At 34.5% G+C, this 18,127-nt stretch overlaps 2 protein-coding genes and 1 pseudogene across 2 annotated transcripts; 2 read left to right on the top strand and 1 right to left on the bottom strand.

Moving 5' to 3' along the window:
• Positions 1-4,209: 4,209 nt before the first annotated feature.
• LOC140841508 (casparian strip membrane protein 1-like) lies at positions 4,210-5,574 on the top strand. The gene is made up of 3 exons (XM_073208995.1): positions 4,210-4,881; positions 4,967-5,090; positions 5,199-5,574. Exons 1-3 carry the CDS (start codon positions 4,640-4,642, stop codon positions 5,412-5,414), a joined length of 582 nt encoding a protein of 193 aa, XP_073065096.1. The 5' UTR covers positions 4,210-4,639; the 3' UTR covers positions 5,415-5,574.
• Positions 5,575-5,661: 87 nt separating this feature from the next.
• LOC140840868 (pentatricopeptide repeat-containing protein At5g15300-like) lies at positions 5,662-7,208 on the bottom strand (annotated as a pseudogene).
• Positions 7,209-15,785: 8,577 nt separating this feature from the next.
• Positions 15,786-18,043, top strand: LOC140841507 (transcription factor MYB16-like). Its single transcript, XM_073208994.1, has 4 exons — positions 15,786-16,077; positions 16,316-16,445; positions 16,909-17,179; positions 17,348-18,043. Exons 1-4 carry the CDS (start codon positions 15,945-15,947, stop codon positions 17,909-17,911), a joined length of 1,098 nt encoding a protein of 365 aa, XP_073065095.1. The 5' UTR covers positions 15,786-15,944; the 3' UTR covers positions 17,912-18,043.
• The last annotated feature ends 84 nt before the right edge of the window (positions 18,044-18,127 follow it).

Below are 18,127 nucleotides of genomic sequence, written 5' to 3'. Positions count from 1 at the left end.
CTATCAAATCCATAAAAGTCTATCATTTGAAAAAGTCATTAAAAGTAATCAAAACTCTGAATTGAATACACCTCATGTACTTTTCTTTTGAATATTTTGACCTGATAGAATGAGCCTGACCTGATGAGATGAACCTTGGTCTGGTGACCTGAACCCTGGTCGGACGAGATGACCTTTGTCGAATGACCTTCGTCGAGGGAGACGAACACTGGTCCGGGAAGATGAACCATGGTCGGATGAGATGAACCTGGTCAGGTGACATGAACCTTGATCCAGAAGATGAACCTTGGTCGGGGAATATGACCCTGGTCGGATGATCTGAACCCTAGTCGGACGAGATGAACTTGATCGGGAGACACGATCCTCGTCGGGTTACCTGAACCATGGTCAGGGTCATGAACCCTTTACATTCCTTCTCTAATTTCTACACGGGCTCTATTCAGTTTCCTATGAGCAACTTGGAATCTGGTCCTATTTTGGTTCTCCCTTCTTGCCTGAGTCCAAGGATGACCCAGGCCTTTTCCTAGCATCACCATTCCTTAATTAAATAGTCTTGCTAGAGTCATACTTGTTGTCCCTATTAGTCATGCTTGGATTGCGCCAGAAAGAAAGTTAGTTCTTCCTTTCAGATCGGCTCCCACAAATAAAAAAAGAGCAATTTGAAGAGGATGACATTCTCCCTGCAAACATGAAAGACTTCTCCAATTTGGACAAGGCTTTGACTCTTTCTTTGATGATAAGGCAACTCTTGGCCTCAGCCACTCCATTGTACTTGTTAGCTATTGATCAAAATATTCATTTTCTAGTCCAATCTCTTCTTTCTTGAATTTTTCGCTAGTTAGTCGGCTAATTGTTGGGTCTTGATCACTGACCGAAGACTAAGTAGCCCCAACACTTTGTAAAATTTTCTAAGTGTTGAAAAGTAACCGGGTTCTGATGCCTCTCGGGCTTAGAATAAGGTGTTGGGACCTCGTGCCTCTCGGATTTAGATAAAATGTCGGGGTCTTATATCTTTCAGGCTTAGAATAAGGTATTGGGATCTCTTGTCGACATCATCCTTCTCGGACCTAGAATAAGGTGTCAGAGCCTCATGTCTCCCAGACTTAGATAAAATGCCGAGGTCTCATCCTCTCGAGCTTAGAATAAAGTGTCAGGTCTCATGTCTCTCCGGCTTAGATAAAGTGTCGGGGCATCATGCCTCCCGGGCTTAAGATATGGTGTCGATAACGCATGCCTCTCAGGCTTAAGATAATGTCTCGGGGTCTAATACCCTCCCGACCTTTAGATAAGGTGTTAGAACCTCATGCCTCTGTGACATTTAATTTTCCTACATCTCTTACTGGATTAGTTATTTTAAGACCAAACCACTAACCTGTAAATCTTGAATACAAATTCATTTACGGTAGAGTGAGATTTCTTAGTTGAGCCGAATTATGTGTCCAATATAGCTATACGCTACTTAGTGCATAGCCAAATACCCTTCCATGTCAATCCGAAAATAGCTGCCGAAATTCGAGCCTAGAAGAAGAGTCATAGATAAAATCTGAATGTCGAGCTGGTCGGGCTTATTTTTGAATGAAAACCATATCTACGTCTATATATCGGATTTCCCACAGGTGCTGCCAATGATGATGTCTGGATAGATTGTATGAGTCAGGTGAGCAAACTACCGAGCAGAGATGTATACTTTTCCTGTGAAGATTTTTGACTTGATAGGATGAGCAAAGTTGGTCTGGCCTGATGGGATGAACCCTGATGGCCTGACCTAATGAGATGAGCAGTGCCAGGCCTGATGGGATGAGCCCAGATGGTCTTGCTTGTGAGTACCCATGCCCGAGTCTAATGATTTTGAGGCATGATAACCATATTGATGGGCCCATATCCTTGCGATCGACCTAAGTGGGAAAGAACCCGATCTGGAAAGATCTTTGCTGGTGTCTAAGTGAGATGAACCCTGGTCATGCGAGATGAACTTTGGTTGAGTGACCTGAAGCCTGGTCGGGGAAGATGAACCGTAGTCGGACGCAATGACCTTGATCAGGCGAGATGACCCTGGTCGTGTGACCTGAACCCTGGTCGAGCGAGATGAACTTGGCCGTGTGACCTGAACTCTAGTTGGGCGAGATGAACTATTTACTTATCCTTGCTAACTTCTACTTGGGTCTACTCAGTTTCCAAGTAATACTTGGAATCTTATCCTACTTTAGTCATTCTTTCCAGTCCGAAAACAAGGATGACCTGAGTCTTTCCAAGACATCAATACTCAAATTCAATTTTGTGATTTATAAAAAAAAATCAGTCAAAATAAATGTGTTTTTAAATTGTTCATCCGAGGGAAAAAAATTTGATACTAAATATCATGTTTACAATATATTCATTGATATATTGGAAATAGAATTTTTTTTTTTTTTTTGCTCCTTAAGCGGGCACAATTTTAAAGTTTTATATTTACCCTCCTAAATCGTCACAATTTTAGAGTTACATATTGATGATATCAAGTACAATCATTTTATAGTTTTTAGATTGAAGCTCGAAGTAAAGTATTTTTAAAAAAATTTATTGATTCTACTTAGGCAAAAACTTATGTGACACGGTCTCAAGGGTCGTATTTGTAAGACGGATATCTAATTTGGGTCATCCATTAAAAAATTTATACTAAGAATATTACTTTTTATTGTGAATATAGGTAGGGTTAACCCGTCTCACAGTCACAAATTAGAATCCGTGAGACGGTCTCACATGAGACCCGCTATTCTCCTTAAATAGAAAAATCATTTTTGATTTGTTTGTTTTTTTTTTTTTACACGGGGCCTGGAGTTATTATTATGATTTTTTTTTATAACGAGTTTTGATTCGATGTTTCTAAAAACTCTATTTTTTCTTGATGATCAATGATTGTATCTGGATTGATGGATTTCAAATTCATTAAATGATTGATCTTGATCAAAAAAATTGTATCAACTTATGTAATTTCAATTATTTTTATGATATATTTCAAATTTACCAAAAATAGACATCATTTGCAATTCAATACTAAAATTTCTCCGTAGATCGAATCATTCTCTCCACGCACAATCGAAGATAAACCAATTCACCAGACCAGATATTGCTTACAGCACCATTATAAACCATCATATAATGAGATCCAGAAATTGAAGCCCCCGCTTGGAGATTTGGCTGATTTCAAATATACATACAACTACATCAGGACTAACATTAAATTTATTTTTTCCAATAAATTGAAACCTGTTGGGCTCAAAATGCTCCATCGGACTCGCAAAAGCCTATTGGGCCCCCATTACTTGAAATGAAGAACTCATCTTCCTGTTTACAAATTTGAAGTCTTAAACATTTGTCAAATTTCAAAAGCAAATCTAGTATTCCATTTTGTAATAAATTATTAATATGTAGTAAATGTTTTGTTATTATATTATTATTAATTCTTGTTCCATTTACCATTCGAAATATTATTATTAATTTTGTAACATGTAATAGCATTTTTTTTTATATAGAAATTTGTAATTTTATTGATATAAATCATCCCTTACAAGCTGAACTAACCAAAAAAGAAACTCGTGACTCATCCAGACATACGATGGATGGGAGTAAAAAAAGAACTGGCTAAATGATGGGCCACTACGTTAGCCGGCCTATAAACATGAGTAAACTTCGAAATTGCAAGATTTCTGAAGCGTTCTCCAATATCAAGATCATAAATTTCAAATTCACTCATCGCATGGTTTATATAGTGTTTTATGTTAATTAAAACGTATTTCAAGTTCAAACTCATTTTACTATATATAATTAATGAATAAATAAGATATTGATTTAAAATTTCATTTATTATTTAATTATTAACAATATAAAAAACTATAATCGAAACCCATGTATTTCAAATTCATCTCCCCAAATGCTACATAAGTTTTCTTCTATGTTAGTCCACAATTGTAGGCTTAAAAATCCAGTGATGATGTAATGAAGAAACTCGTGTTTTGTCTGTGTTAGATTTTTTTTTTTATCTTCTTGTGTTTATGTAGGTAAACTTCGATTTATTTAAATGGATGATACTTTTCCCACAATAAAATATAATATATTACAAAATACATACAATTTAATGGAGACACAAAAGAAATACAATGCTCAGAAAATGGGTGAATCTAGGTGGAAAAATAACAAAGCTGAGTTACCTGAAGTCCCACAGGGGTCAAACAAAAAACGAGACAGTATGGCAGAACCCCAATATCCAAGTCAATATTGATATTTGTTCAACTGTTAAATGGAAAATATGAGAGAAGTCGCGCGCTCTTTCTTGAAAAAGTGATGACCAAACTCGCATATTGAGGTAGAAAGCGTGCAAGTGGATCATATTTATAATTTAAAAGTTAGGGATCAGAGCACTTGAATTCATGAAATAGTGGGTAAGATGACACTGTATGATCTTCAATTCAAAACCAAACATTGTTCAAAACCCACAATGCCAAACATTATTTGACTGGTTTGCATGATGGAAACTTGCACATACTACGTACTCAAACTAATTAACCATCTATAAATTCACATGCAAACATACAATCTTTGTCAACCAAATATATCGAAGTTTAAAATATATACTTTGAAACCAGCGCGGTAAGGCACAAGCATGTTTAAGAAAGAGAAGGAAAGTGCACCAGCGCAAGAAACCGGTGAAGCGCTCAAGAATGATGCTGCTCCAAAAGCTGCAAACGGTAGAGGAAAGCCGATACTTGATTTGATCATGAGAATATTTGCTATGATTGGTACCTTGAGCAGCGCTATTGCTGTGGGACGAACTGGTCAAACTCTTCCGCATTTCTCTGGGTTCCTTCAGTTCTCGGCTGCGTACACCAATCTTCCGACATTTACGTAAGTTGTTAAGACCATATCACTGAAAGGTGCATTCCATTATTCCATAGCTTTGATGATATGTTGAGTAGGCTTTGTGCCACAGGTTTTTCGTGGTTGCAAATGCAATAGCAAGTGCGTACCTGGTTCTTTCGCTCGTGCTATCCATATTCCACATTCTGAAGACTGGTGCAAAAGTAACCAGAGCAGTGTTAATCATACTTGACTTGGTAATGTATCACATATAGAATCACGGATAAATCGTATTCTGGGATTACCATGAATATTGTTTTTCTCATGAGAGTGGTGCAACTGATACAAATTGCATCTTCTTGTAGGTGATACTGGCTCTTTTGATTTCTGGGGCATCTGCAGCAACAGCCATAGTGTATTTGGCTCACAATGGCAATCCTCAGGTCAACTGGTTTGCTATCTGCCAAGAGTACAACGCCTTCTGTGAGCGAGTGTCTGGCGCTTTAGTGGGATCCTTCTTAGCAATTCTCGTGCTTATGCTGTTGATATCATTGTCAGCTGTTTCCCTCTCTAAAATTTGATGCTGCTAGGGAAATTGATACACTCAAATCAAGCGCCGAGTGTCTTCTCATTGTTCGTTTGTCTTCTCTTTGTTCGTTTATTCTGAAAGATACAACCTTGTCATTGATTTGACATGCTTTATTTTTTTATATGGACTCAAGTGTAGTTCTACTATTGTACTGATTGTGATTTATCCATTCAGTCAATGTACTCGCACCAAATGACCTTTATGAAAATATATGGATCAATTTTAAGTATTTGTCGTACCGAACAGATATAGACCTCAGCATCCATCAATAAAAGGCAGGTTCTTTCTCAAGAAACCGAAAAATGAAGGAGCTCGACATTTTTCTTTTCAACTAGACTAAAACCGCACTCTTTCTTCACCCCTCTTGAATCCATCAAATTTCTCACATTTTCAACTCCACTCCACTCCACTCCCCACCTGAAGCATAGATGTTCGACAATAACACATAATCGCCACTTTCATCCTTTCCTAATCTGAGTAGTTGTGCATGAGCGTGTTTCCCTAGCTCTACATTACCATGTATTCTACAAGCTCCTCGTAATATCCTCCAAATAATACCATTTGGTTCAATATCCATTGTGTTAATAAATTCAAATGCTTCATTCAACAAACCGACCCGCCCAAGCAAATCTACCATGCAGCCATAATGCTTAATATTTGGCTGTATATGATATACATCTTTCATAATATTGAAGTACGCACGACCGTCATCAATTTGTCCTGCATGACTACAAGCAATCAGTACCCCAATAAATGTAATCGCATCGGGCTCAAACTTCGTCTTTCTCATCTCCTCGAAAAGAGAAATGGATTTGTCCATATAACCAGTAAAAGCCAATCCTACGTTTATCGAGTTCCATGACGAGACATCCTATCTCTCATACATTGAAATACATCGAGTGACTTGTCCATGCTTCCACACTTGGCGTACATGTCAATGAGAGCACTACCGAGAAAAACACTCAAGACTCCATTGCCCATTTCCGAAATGGAGCTATGTATCTTCTTTCCAATATCCAACGCTCCTAGATTTGTGCACGCGGACAAAAGACTCAATATTGTCACTTCATCGGGACTCTCCCCAGTGCTCCTCATCTCCTTGTACATCTCCAATGCTTTTTTGTGCTCCCCGCCTTCTACTTTTAGGAACCACATCAAACAACTCCGTTGAACACTCCATCTCGCCTTGCTTCACATGAAACCAAGTCCTTCACAGGCATTTCATCAAACAGACACCTTGCCATATGCAACTCCCCCTTCCTGGCATACCCCGCAGTCAAAGCAGACCAAGAAACGACATCAGTTTTCACTGAGCCATCAAACAGCTCTCTTGCAACCCTTATTTCCCCACAATTTGAATGAAAATAAGTAAGTGTATTCCAGGAAAACTTATTCCACTGAAACCCGTTTTTTGTTACTATTCCATGCATTGCACAACCTACGCCAACCCAAGAAAGTCTGGTGCACGCCTTAAGTACAAAGGAAAAGTGTAATGATCAGGTTGCACTGGAAGTTTCTCCATCAGGGCATAAAGTGAAATTGCCAGCTGAGGTTTAAAGCTCTGGGCTGAACCCCGTTGCAAAGTGTCCACATAAACAGGTCTGGCTCAGAAATTTGAGCGACCCGTTGGTGGGCATATTGGATAGCAGATTGAACCACAATAACCGCGGCAAAAATGAACCTTAATTTGAAACCAATCCAAAGGAAAAAAAAAACCGAACAAAAATTTCAAAACAAATTTAAAGTCATGCCTTAATTTCGACAGCCAGAGTACAGGTAACGTCATATCTCGTTAAATCATCGTAGTCCATTTATTTATATAATAATAAATTTTTGTCAGAAAATACAGCGTTGAACCATGTGAATGGGTGGAGTGACAGCAAGAACTGGGCCCATTGTACTCTACAATTTAATCTTTGGGCTTTAACCCTGCATCCAATTAACGGACTAGGCTCTTGTTAGTGGACCCCTTTGTCTTATCTTCACCAAAGCCCATTGGACCACGCAAATAAATGAAATTTCATTTTTTTTTTAGAAACGACGACTATGACTTTTTTATACAGAAGTCGTATTTTTCATGATAATTATATGAGTCAACATATCTCACAGATAAAAATCGTTTCACAAAAATATAAGCTCTTTTCTAAAATTGAAATTATTTCTTCTTTTTTATTTGGAAAAAAAAGGCATGATTTCATTCATTGAATAATGTGTTTTTAAATTACAAAAAGTTTTATATCAATCTCATGTTTTCTGATTTGGCAAAAACTTGTGTGAGACGGTCTCACGGGTCATATTTTGTGAGACGGATCTTTATTTGGATAATCCATGAAAAAGTACTACTTTTTATGCTAAGTGTATTACTTTTTATTGTGAATATGGGCGGAGTTGACCCGTCTCACAGATTGAGATTCGTGAGACGGTCTCACATAAGACCTACTCTTCTGATTTTATGTAGGGAAAAAATATTTAGTTTTTATGATTTATTGTTACAAGAATTTTGGTATTTACGTAAATATTTTCATCTAACAAGATTAAATATGGACAATTATTGATATATTATTTTGAGTTTAGAATCCAAAAAATGTAACATTAAAATGTTGAAGTAAAATCACTATGGTAGGATATTGTCATATTTGATTATAATATGAACAAAAACCGTAAATACAAGCAAGAGTGATGCTATATGTACATCAATGTGTACAACATAAAAAATTTAATTTGTCAAAATCTCACTTGATATTGAATACAAAATCTCGCGATATAATGATATATTGGTTATATCTTTAGCATTATTCTACAAGTAACACGAGTATCAAAAGCACTAAGTATGTATCTATCTATTCCAAGAATTCACCATCTTCTCTTGGACTCTAACTAAAATATCGAACTTAAACCGAGATATTCTGTTGAAAATAAGAATATTTGTAGTGCACGATAGATTTCAATTTTCAAGATATTCTTGATCTAATTAAATAAAAGTTTCACATATTGAATAATTTATCTCGAAATGCACAAATTCAAAACTCTAGCAAAAAAAAAACTAAAATGTAAGCACGATCCAACGTTTTCATAACCAGATCAATGATCGAACCAATATAAATGTGCGAACCGATCGGACCGGTTATGATCGGTTCTTGATCGGTTTTGGTACATTTTTTCGCACTTTCTGTGCCGGACCAGTTACTTGTTCTCGGTCGAACCAAAGTCCGATCCGCTTTTGAATTCAAACTTAACAAGATATAAAATCTCAAATTTTCATTTCTAAGTTATGTCACTTAGAATTTATAAATATATTCTTAGCCAAAGATTGTAGGGGAAGCCGTATAGTGAGTAAACTATATTTTAAAGAAGAAACAACAAAAAATTTGATGTGATTCATTTTCAATTGTTATAAAGTTCAATAAATATCTGAAAGTGTGGAATGTCTTATGTAAGCTAAAAATACTTTGATAAAATACGAAAAAAAAAATTGAATGAATGATGGTAGATTTGGAGGGCGTGTATGTCGAATATATGATATCATGATAAACTTGATCTTCATTCTTACTATCAATATTGATTGATTAAAATCACAACATAACTTAATAGATTCGTAATAAAGAGCTTTAAATAGAAATCTATTATATAGCTTATCAAATTGAATGAACTTAAAATATATAAAATATAATTTTCATAGTGACAACTCAACATTATTGACTAAAGATCCCAAAATATTGGTTTAATAGCACAACTAAATTATGAGAATTTGTGCTAGCACTTAGAAACTATCATCTTCTCCTTCCTAGGACAAATAGTTTTATTTTCTACAAATGTAGTGAGGAGAAGTTTGTACTTTTAATGGTTTCATTGCTTGTAAAAAGGTGGAGTATGATATATTTATATATTTGGCGTTTAAATTTTCATATTCTCCCAATTTTAATCATTATAACTTAGAAATTTAAATTCAAGATTTTAAATCTCTTGAAAATTTAGATTTATATGTGTTGTTTACCACAAAGAATACGACGACTTATCACAACATATACAATACATTGTATATAATTGATATATCTTTCTTATATCCATCAGAAGCTATTAATGCTTCATATTTCATTTCGCAAGATATACATATCATCATGTACTATAATAAATAAATATGGTAAAAAATTATTTTCTCATATTTAAGTTTTCAATAAATAAATTGAGACCATTTAAGCTTAAACTCATATCCCATTTCGTTATGTAATTTTTAAGATATATGTGTAAGGGCCAAGATCTTGATTATATTAATCTGAGATTTTGATTATGTTAGTCGGAGATTATCGATTTTAAACTGATGTGATATAGTCGGGTCATTACGAGACCAAATTGGGCCAAGCATATGAATTACACAACTTGGGGACAGAGAGTCTGGCGCCCGAGCGGTAGTTTTTGACCGCCCGAGCGCCAGTGTTCAATAGAAGTATGTTCGGGCAGAAGATGTGGCGCTCGGGCGGTAGTTTTTGACCGCCCGAGCGCCAAGGTGTAACACGCCGAGTGCTTGGACAGAGTCTACCGCGCCCGAGCAGTAGTTTAGCACCGCCCGAGCGCCAATCGAATTTCATGAAAAAGTGACACGTTTCTTCAGCACGCAATGGATGTATATATATATATATATATATATATATATATATATATATATATATATATATATATATATATATATATATATATATATATATATATATCCTTACGCCTTTATATTTCGATCCGTCCGTCCAAATTTAAATCTGAGTACGGCACAGTGTTCCTAGCAACGACAACTACAACAGGACGTAAGTTTTGTTACGTTTTGTTAAGATTTGAAATTATGCTGTGTCCAGAATTAGATATGATTCATATACGGTGTTCTTGACATAGTAGACATTGTAGAATCGAAGTCAGATTAAGAAACGGATTGATTATGGAATTGTTATGAATTTCAGAGTTAGATTGACTGAGATGTGATGTCAGATTTGTATGGTGGTTGATTTTAAGTTAATGGAATTGGTATAGACTGATATGGTATTACCGGTATCGCAAGATTGTACTGTTGTATTGTCAGAATTTGATAAGACAGATAGGTCTTGAATTAAATAGAATATTGATACAGAATATTAATATTGGCATTGCCAGATTGAACAGTGACAGATTTTGAGTCAAGACTCCGATTGTATCAGAGCGACATCAAAAAAGGTATAAATAAATGTTGATTCGGGATTGCACAACTCGAGTTAGGTTTGACTTGAGTTTCCCTAAATCATATACTTTATTTCATTTCATTGATATTTGCAAATTATCAGATGGATATGTTTAGTCTATTGAATTATAGCAGAGCAAGAATTTGAGTCTAGGGCAGATCAGCCTAGCTAGGGCAGAACCACCGAGTCTTTGTCAGAACCGCTAGGACTCTAGACTTACGGTGTATCGATGAGCTTAGATGTAGATCGACGTCTATTGTAGACATTCGATACAGCATACCAAAGTCTAAATTAGATCGGGATCCCTAGATTAGAAATGAGTCTTAGATTTAGGTACAGATTTGTATCGATTCATGTAGTCAGATTAGATGCATGTTGTTATGATTGTTATGTTGTTATATATGTTTTATATGATTGCATTAATACATTGTTTATACTGGGATATTTATATCTCACCAGAGTTATCCGACTGTTGTCTTGTCTGTATGTGTGCATGACAACAGGTGGGACAGGTTCAGGGTCACAGAGGTGAAGAAAGATCGAGTAGAGTGGAGACCTACGGACTTGGACTAGAGATAGGGTTTAAACACTTGATAGTTGGTGGTTGAACCTGAGATGTGTATGATTGTATATTGTATCAGATTTATACTTTTGTACTGATATGTATAGGAGTTTGATTTTATTACCTTCCGCATTTAAAAAAAAAAAATTAGACCATGTTTATTATAATTGATTAAATTAGTCCTAATGATGATTAAGAAGATGATTAGCGTCCGGATCCCCACATATGATTGATTATCTTTTTCAATCTATAGCCCAAGTTTAAGATCTCGAGTCTCATTCTGATTTTATGTTTATTTAGTATCAAGAATTTTTTTACAATCATTGGATTGGATTCTTGAACCGATAAACCATTTTAATGGACTTCTTTAGAGTCATGTGTTTGACATAATCTTCATGATTCATTACTTAAAATAGTCCCATTTTGCAAGAAAAATAATATTTCATAGTTCTTCAATTGAATAAATTTGAAATAACTTCAAGTTTAAGAACTATAACAAAGGAAGCATTTGAAATTTCGAACCTGAAATTCAAAATTCAGATATTTTCAAGTCGTCGTATTATTGTGAGACTTTAGTCTGTGTGCCGATCATCGTGTCTTTGATAATATTCCATCATTTTTTTAAGCTTAGAGCCTCTACAACCAATTTACACACATTCTTGACGAAAAAATTCTCGTCGAGATCAACATTCTGATGGCATGCTGGGAATGGTGCCATCTTCTTGATAGAACAGAAATTCTGAGAGCATTTCAATATTAATTCCATTTGAAGAGAATCATGAATTCATCGCTCCGCCTTGTATTCTTCTTTTATCTAATTCAGCTAGCTTTTCTTCGGCTTCACAAAGCATAAACAAGAACAGTTAGGACTGATCTGGAACAAGAACTTCATCCCTTTATACCTCTGTGGGTCAGCAAGGAGAACTTCTTTGAAAATCATGAGAAAAATCATCTTAAGATTGCTGGTGTGGATTCTCCAAAGGACAATTCACAAGATCTGCAATATGAAGATGATAATTTTTAAAACGAATGTTAGAAAATTTGAAGTCGAGGCCAGAGAAATCTTTGTCATTAAGGTGTCTCTTGGTCCATATAACTTATTTTAACAATCAAAATACATCATTTGGAGGAAGTGATATCAAGAAAACTCGAAAAAACAAGTATATCACGAAAATTCAAGCATCTTTTCGTGAAAACATACAGACTAGAGTAAGGGGCGCCCATTTTGTGTTTCCGGGCGCTCCTATGCTGCACAGGCTGCCAGGCTGCACCAGAAATGTTCACCCCTGCACTGCTTATGCTGCCTGGAACTTCCAAGTTTATTTTTTAGCGTGGGTTCATCCTCTGGTGAAATCATTTTGGCTATGTTTGATAGCCATGATAAGGGAATTTCCCTTATCTCGCGTTTGGTTCGTTTTTTATTAATTTATAGGCCATTGATTATGATTGAAAGCCCACACTATACATGTTATTTGTGTGATTAAATATCCCTACTCAAAGGGTGTGATAATTAATAATTTTTGAATAGTGACCATGATAAGATTATATATTGACCATAATACTATTGAATTATTTTCTTCAATATAATATGAAAATTAAAATTAGTGAAAATTTAATAATTAATATAATATTTTAATTTTTATTATATTTTTTTATAAATTAATTTCATATATTTTAACTATTTTCAATCATTTTAAAGAAAATAAATTATAATACAAATCTATCTTAAATTAAATTTTTACAAATTTATAATCTTGTTAATTAATTTTTTTTATGAAAATAAATATTTTTTCAATTCTAATTTATTTTTTTAATGATTTAAATTAATTTTAATAAATGTAAATTATAATTATAAATATTTAATTATATATCCAATTATTTTAAAAATATATATTTAATTAGTATTTGGGCATTTTGATCATTACAATAAAAATTACAAAATTAATCAATCATTTTAAAGTCATACCAAACACCATGTTATTTATCCCACGATACTATTAATCCATATATCTCATTTTTTAATCACTCTAATTATTAATCATTTACTTATCCTATCAAACGTACCAAACAGAGCCTTTGAGTTTTTATTAATTTCCACTTTTACTTTTTATTCATTAAGCCTATCAATTCCAACATGTATATCATTCTCAGTCACCGAGATTAACTCCCGGTGCATTTCATACAAGAACGTCTGAATTCCAACAAAAAATTGGGGTTTTTTTGTTGGAATTTAGATGTTCGTGCGAACATCTTTTATATCATTCTAATAATTACAAAATCAAGTACTTTTTCATCATTTTATTTCTCCGTTGAAATACGAGTTTGTAAAAGATAAGGTCTTGATTAGTTTTAAATCGAAACATTTATTGGATATAAAATCCTGAATTTGAACTTTAAATTTCAAATGCATAGATTTCGAAACTGGAGAGTTTATACAAAAAGTTCAATAACATTTTAAACATTTTGAGTTCCATATGACTGTAACACTTGTAGTGCTACAAGTGTGACATCGGACATGATGTGCGAACTACTTTGCATATCTGAGGAGGACGATAAAATTTTCAGTATAAAGAGTTAAACTCTTGTCTCGACTATATATCATCAAGATTTCTAGCCCCAACATTCATACCAACAAGGACTACTAAAATTTGTTTTACCAATAATTATAAACCGAAAAAAGAAAAAGAATCCAAACGAATATTGATTCATATTGAGTCCATGTTGCTTCAAATTCATGATGGGGAAGCTCTCCCAGCACCTATTTGTCTATTTCTTAATTTAATAAATTCAAGTATTAGATTTTATATGAAAAATTAAATTATTTAAAATGTGATGAGTGAAGTAATAATAACCGTGTATGCGGCTGGTTAATGATGAATTAAATTTTGAAAAATAAATGCGCAGTGATTGGCTGAATTAAATATATAATGAATTGAATTATATACGCCTATTAATAATGATAGAGTTTCTGGTCCAACCAATTACAATTATTTGGGTTGAACGTTGATTTGAGTCCAGAAATCAATCAGATTAATCCATTAATTATTGGGGTCAAAACATGCATTATTTAGCCACTTGTTTGTAATTTCACCCTAAATAATATTATAAAAATTCATGAGAGCGAGTCTCACATGTCAATTTTATGAGATATATATTCTATTTGGGTCATTCGTGGAAAAATATTATTTTTTGAGTAGATCTCTTGTGAGATGGTCTCACGAATCTTTATCTGTGAGACGGGTCAACCTCACCGATATTCACAATAAAAAGTAATACTCTTATCATAAAAAAAAATATTTTTTCATGGATGACCCAAATAAGAGATCTGTCTCATAAAATACAACCTGTGAGACCGTCTCATACAAGTTTTTGTCTTATTTTTTATATCAAAAATGTTACTTTCTATTGTAAATATGAATATAGTTGACTTCTCCCACGAATTAAGATATATACTCTATAATATTTCAATTATGTCAATATTTTATTAATTATGAAAATGTAAGACTTAATGGGAATCATTGGTACTAACTTACTTTAATTATTAAATATGGAAAAATGTGAGACTTAATGAAAAATATGATATGTCCCGTGCGATTTATTTTTCGCAATTTACATATGTTCCATGGACTACGAAGGTACACATGAGTTATACTTGTCACAAATTCAACTTGTAGTTAATTATTTCAAACAAGATATTTTTAATTACACAAAGTTTTTCTATTTTTAGATAAAATTTATTTTATTTTTTAATTAATGTTTGATTTGATTATTAACAATAATTTCATTTCACGTGTTACTATTTTTTTTTTATATAAATCAAATAAATTTATTATTCCATTTTCATCACATATTTTATTTCTAAAATTGATTTCATTCACGACTTATTCTATTCCAATATACCAATCATAACCTTGAAGTTATGATTTATATAGTATAGATCAAAATGTAGCTTGAAAATAAAAAAGTTTGATTTTCGAATTAGGTATTTCAATAATGATAATTAAAAAACAAAAACAAAAACAAAACTTAGTTTAACAAAATCCAACCAAAGTGATTATTACTCCTAACGTTTAAATAAACGAAAGTATACATCATTTAATTGCATAAATTTCAAATTCAGTATCATTTAGGACAAAAACTTGTGTGAGATGGTGTCACAAGTCAAGTCGTATTTTGTGAGACAGATCTCTTATTTGAGTCATTCATGAAAATTATTATTTTTTATGCTAAGAGTGTTACTTTTTATTGTGAGTATGAGTAGGATTGACCCGTCACACAGATAAAGATTCGTGAGACCGTCTTACAAGAAACCTACTCATAGTTTAGAAATAAAAACCTTCGAGTTGGAGATTGCAATTAATCCATCCGCCGACAATACCCCGAGAAAAAGAAATATTATACGGAACTATAATTTAATTCGATAATAATACAATCATAACGTTCATGTATTAATGAGAAAATTTATTCAAAAATATATATATTAATGAGTCACAGGCTATTAAATCTATGCTCCCTGTAGATTTGTTTATTTTATTGTATTATTATTATTATTATTGTTATTATTATTATAAATCTTGGCTTATATTTAAAGCACGCACTTGTCTTGCAATGAATTGGCACTGAACTCTCTTCACTTCCCTTTCCTCTCCCCATATTATGTTCTACTTCTCCACCTGATCTTCTTATTCAAATGAATCAATAAATAATTCAACAAGATCGATCGAAAATTTATCATATATTTATTCAGCCATTTGCGAATATGGGTCGATCTCCGTGTTGCGATAAAATCGGGTTGAAGAAAGGTCCGTGGACACCGGAAGAAGATCAGAAACTGCTGGCTTATATCGAAGAACACGGCCATGGAAGCTGGCGCGCCTTACCGGCCAAAGCTGGTGATTCGTTTTCAACAGTTTTTTTTAGGGGCCAAACTGCATTCGACGTCCTTAGTAAAACTGAAAAGACAACGAAATACTATGTCTTATGTTTTTAAAAATGCTCTTGTGATTTAAAAAACATGGGGTTTACACTTTTGAGTTTTCACAGTGTCGCAACTGCGATTTGCCCGTTTTTAGCGACGAGAATATGGTAGAACTTGCTAATTCGAGGGTTTTTATGTACGTAATCGAGCAGGGCTGGAGAGATGTGGGAAAAGCTGCAGATTAAGGTGGACTAATTACTTGAGGCCTGATATCAAACGAGGAAAATTCAGTTTGCAAGAAGAACAGACCATCATTCAGCTCCATGCTCTCTTGGGAAACAGGTAGATAGATCATCATTACATGAAGAGATTGGTTTGTTCTTAGTACTGCATTTTGGTAACTAAAACAAACGTTTCTGGTAAGAATTCTGACGTCTATATTTCGAACTTCTTAATATTTTTAGTTTGACTGCTATTTATGGAGAGGAAAAAGACTAATTAATTATTCTCTAATGTCAGAGTTGTGATGAGTAGCAGCATTTACTCTCTGCGATGCATCGTTGCTCTCACTACTCTTCGACCATCTGCCTCAAATTTATTTAAAATTGCAGGAGCATCCTATTTCCGGTTGAAATCCAGAACTTTGATAAAAGCTGGATATGTAAATATAAATCAACTTTAAGATAGACCTCGAGATTTTTCCTCAAAATTTAGCTTGTTGGGAGGATTTTATAGATGTTCGAAGTTCTTGTATCACTTTACTTGGTGCAATGAGACAACAAACGGTGTTGTGTCTTGTTCACAGGTGGTCGGCCATTGCCACTCATTTGCCCAAAAGAACAGACAACGAGATTAAGAATTACTGGAACACACATGTTAAGAAGCGCTTGGCCAAAATGGGTATTGACCCGATCACCCATAAGCCCAAAAACGACGCCCTTCTGTCCCGCGACGTGAATTCCAAGAGCTCGGCTAATCTCAGCCATATGGCGCAGTGGGAGAGCGCTCGGCTCCAAGCTGAAGCCCGACTAGTCAGGCAGTCTAAGCTTCGTTCGGCTGATGCAAATTTGTTTCAGGTCTGACGGAAAGTTATTTATTTTATCAAAAATAATTTTATTTATACTTCATTTTATGTTGCAGCGAACCGGAAGAATAAAAAGCTATGAAAAACTTACGAATGATTCAAAAAAATATAATTTTTCTAATATCAGATAATTAATATACTCTTTTTAACTTATTCCCAGAACCCGGAACTGGCTCTCATTTCTAGCCCGCACGTGGGCCCGACCCGATTTCTGAAAGCGTCCAACGGCGGAGGGCTTTGGGGAAAAACTACGGAAGCCAATGCTGGTGGAACAGTTGCTTCAGTGACTGAACTGGGCCGCTATTCGGAATCTCCAACTTCGACACTCCGCTCAGGCACGGGGATTGGAGAGAGCGCCGCCGCATTAATCGTGAATTCATCCGAATCGTGTGACGGCGGAATCGCAGAAGATGAAAACGAAGGAGAATGGAAAGGATTCGGGAACTCAATTACCTTCCTGCCGGAGATAAACGAATTTCCTCAAGTGGTGGAGAGCGCGTGGGTTTGGGAATCTCTGAGCGGGAATAATATTTCTTTGGAGCAGGTTCCTTGTGAGAATTTCGTCGAGACGTTTACCGATCTTTTGCTTAGCACTTATGCAGACGGCGGCGGCGACTCGGATAGCGGCGGCGCTAAAGGTGGTGATTATTTTGAGGATAACAAGAATTATTGGAGTAGCATTCTTAATTTAGTGGATTCTTCGATAAATTCGCCACTGCTTTAATTTCGAAGTACAAGAATTTTGTCGAAAACTTTAAACTGTACTCTAATGTAAAATTTTTTATTCTGAGTTACTAAATAATTATTGTAAAAATTCATGTCGATTAGACTACTAAAGTTTATTACCAAATTTGAAGTTTTTTCTTTAATTTATTTATTTACCAAATACATAAGACTGAAATTACAACATATTAAATCAGAATTAACATTTGAATTTCCC

This window comes from Primulina eburnea, chromosome 9 (genome assembly GCF_022965805.1).
Source record: "Primulina eburnea isolate SZY01 chromosome 9, ASM2296580v1, whole genome shotgun sequence".
Lineage (NCBI taxonomy): Eukaryota > Viridiplantae > Streptophyta > Magnoliopsida > Lamiales > Gesneriaceae > Primulina > Primulina eburnea.
Note: the sequence above shows the minus strand (reverse complement) of the source record. Positions and strands in the feature narration are given on the sequence as shown.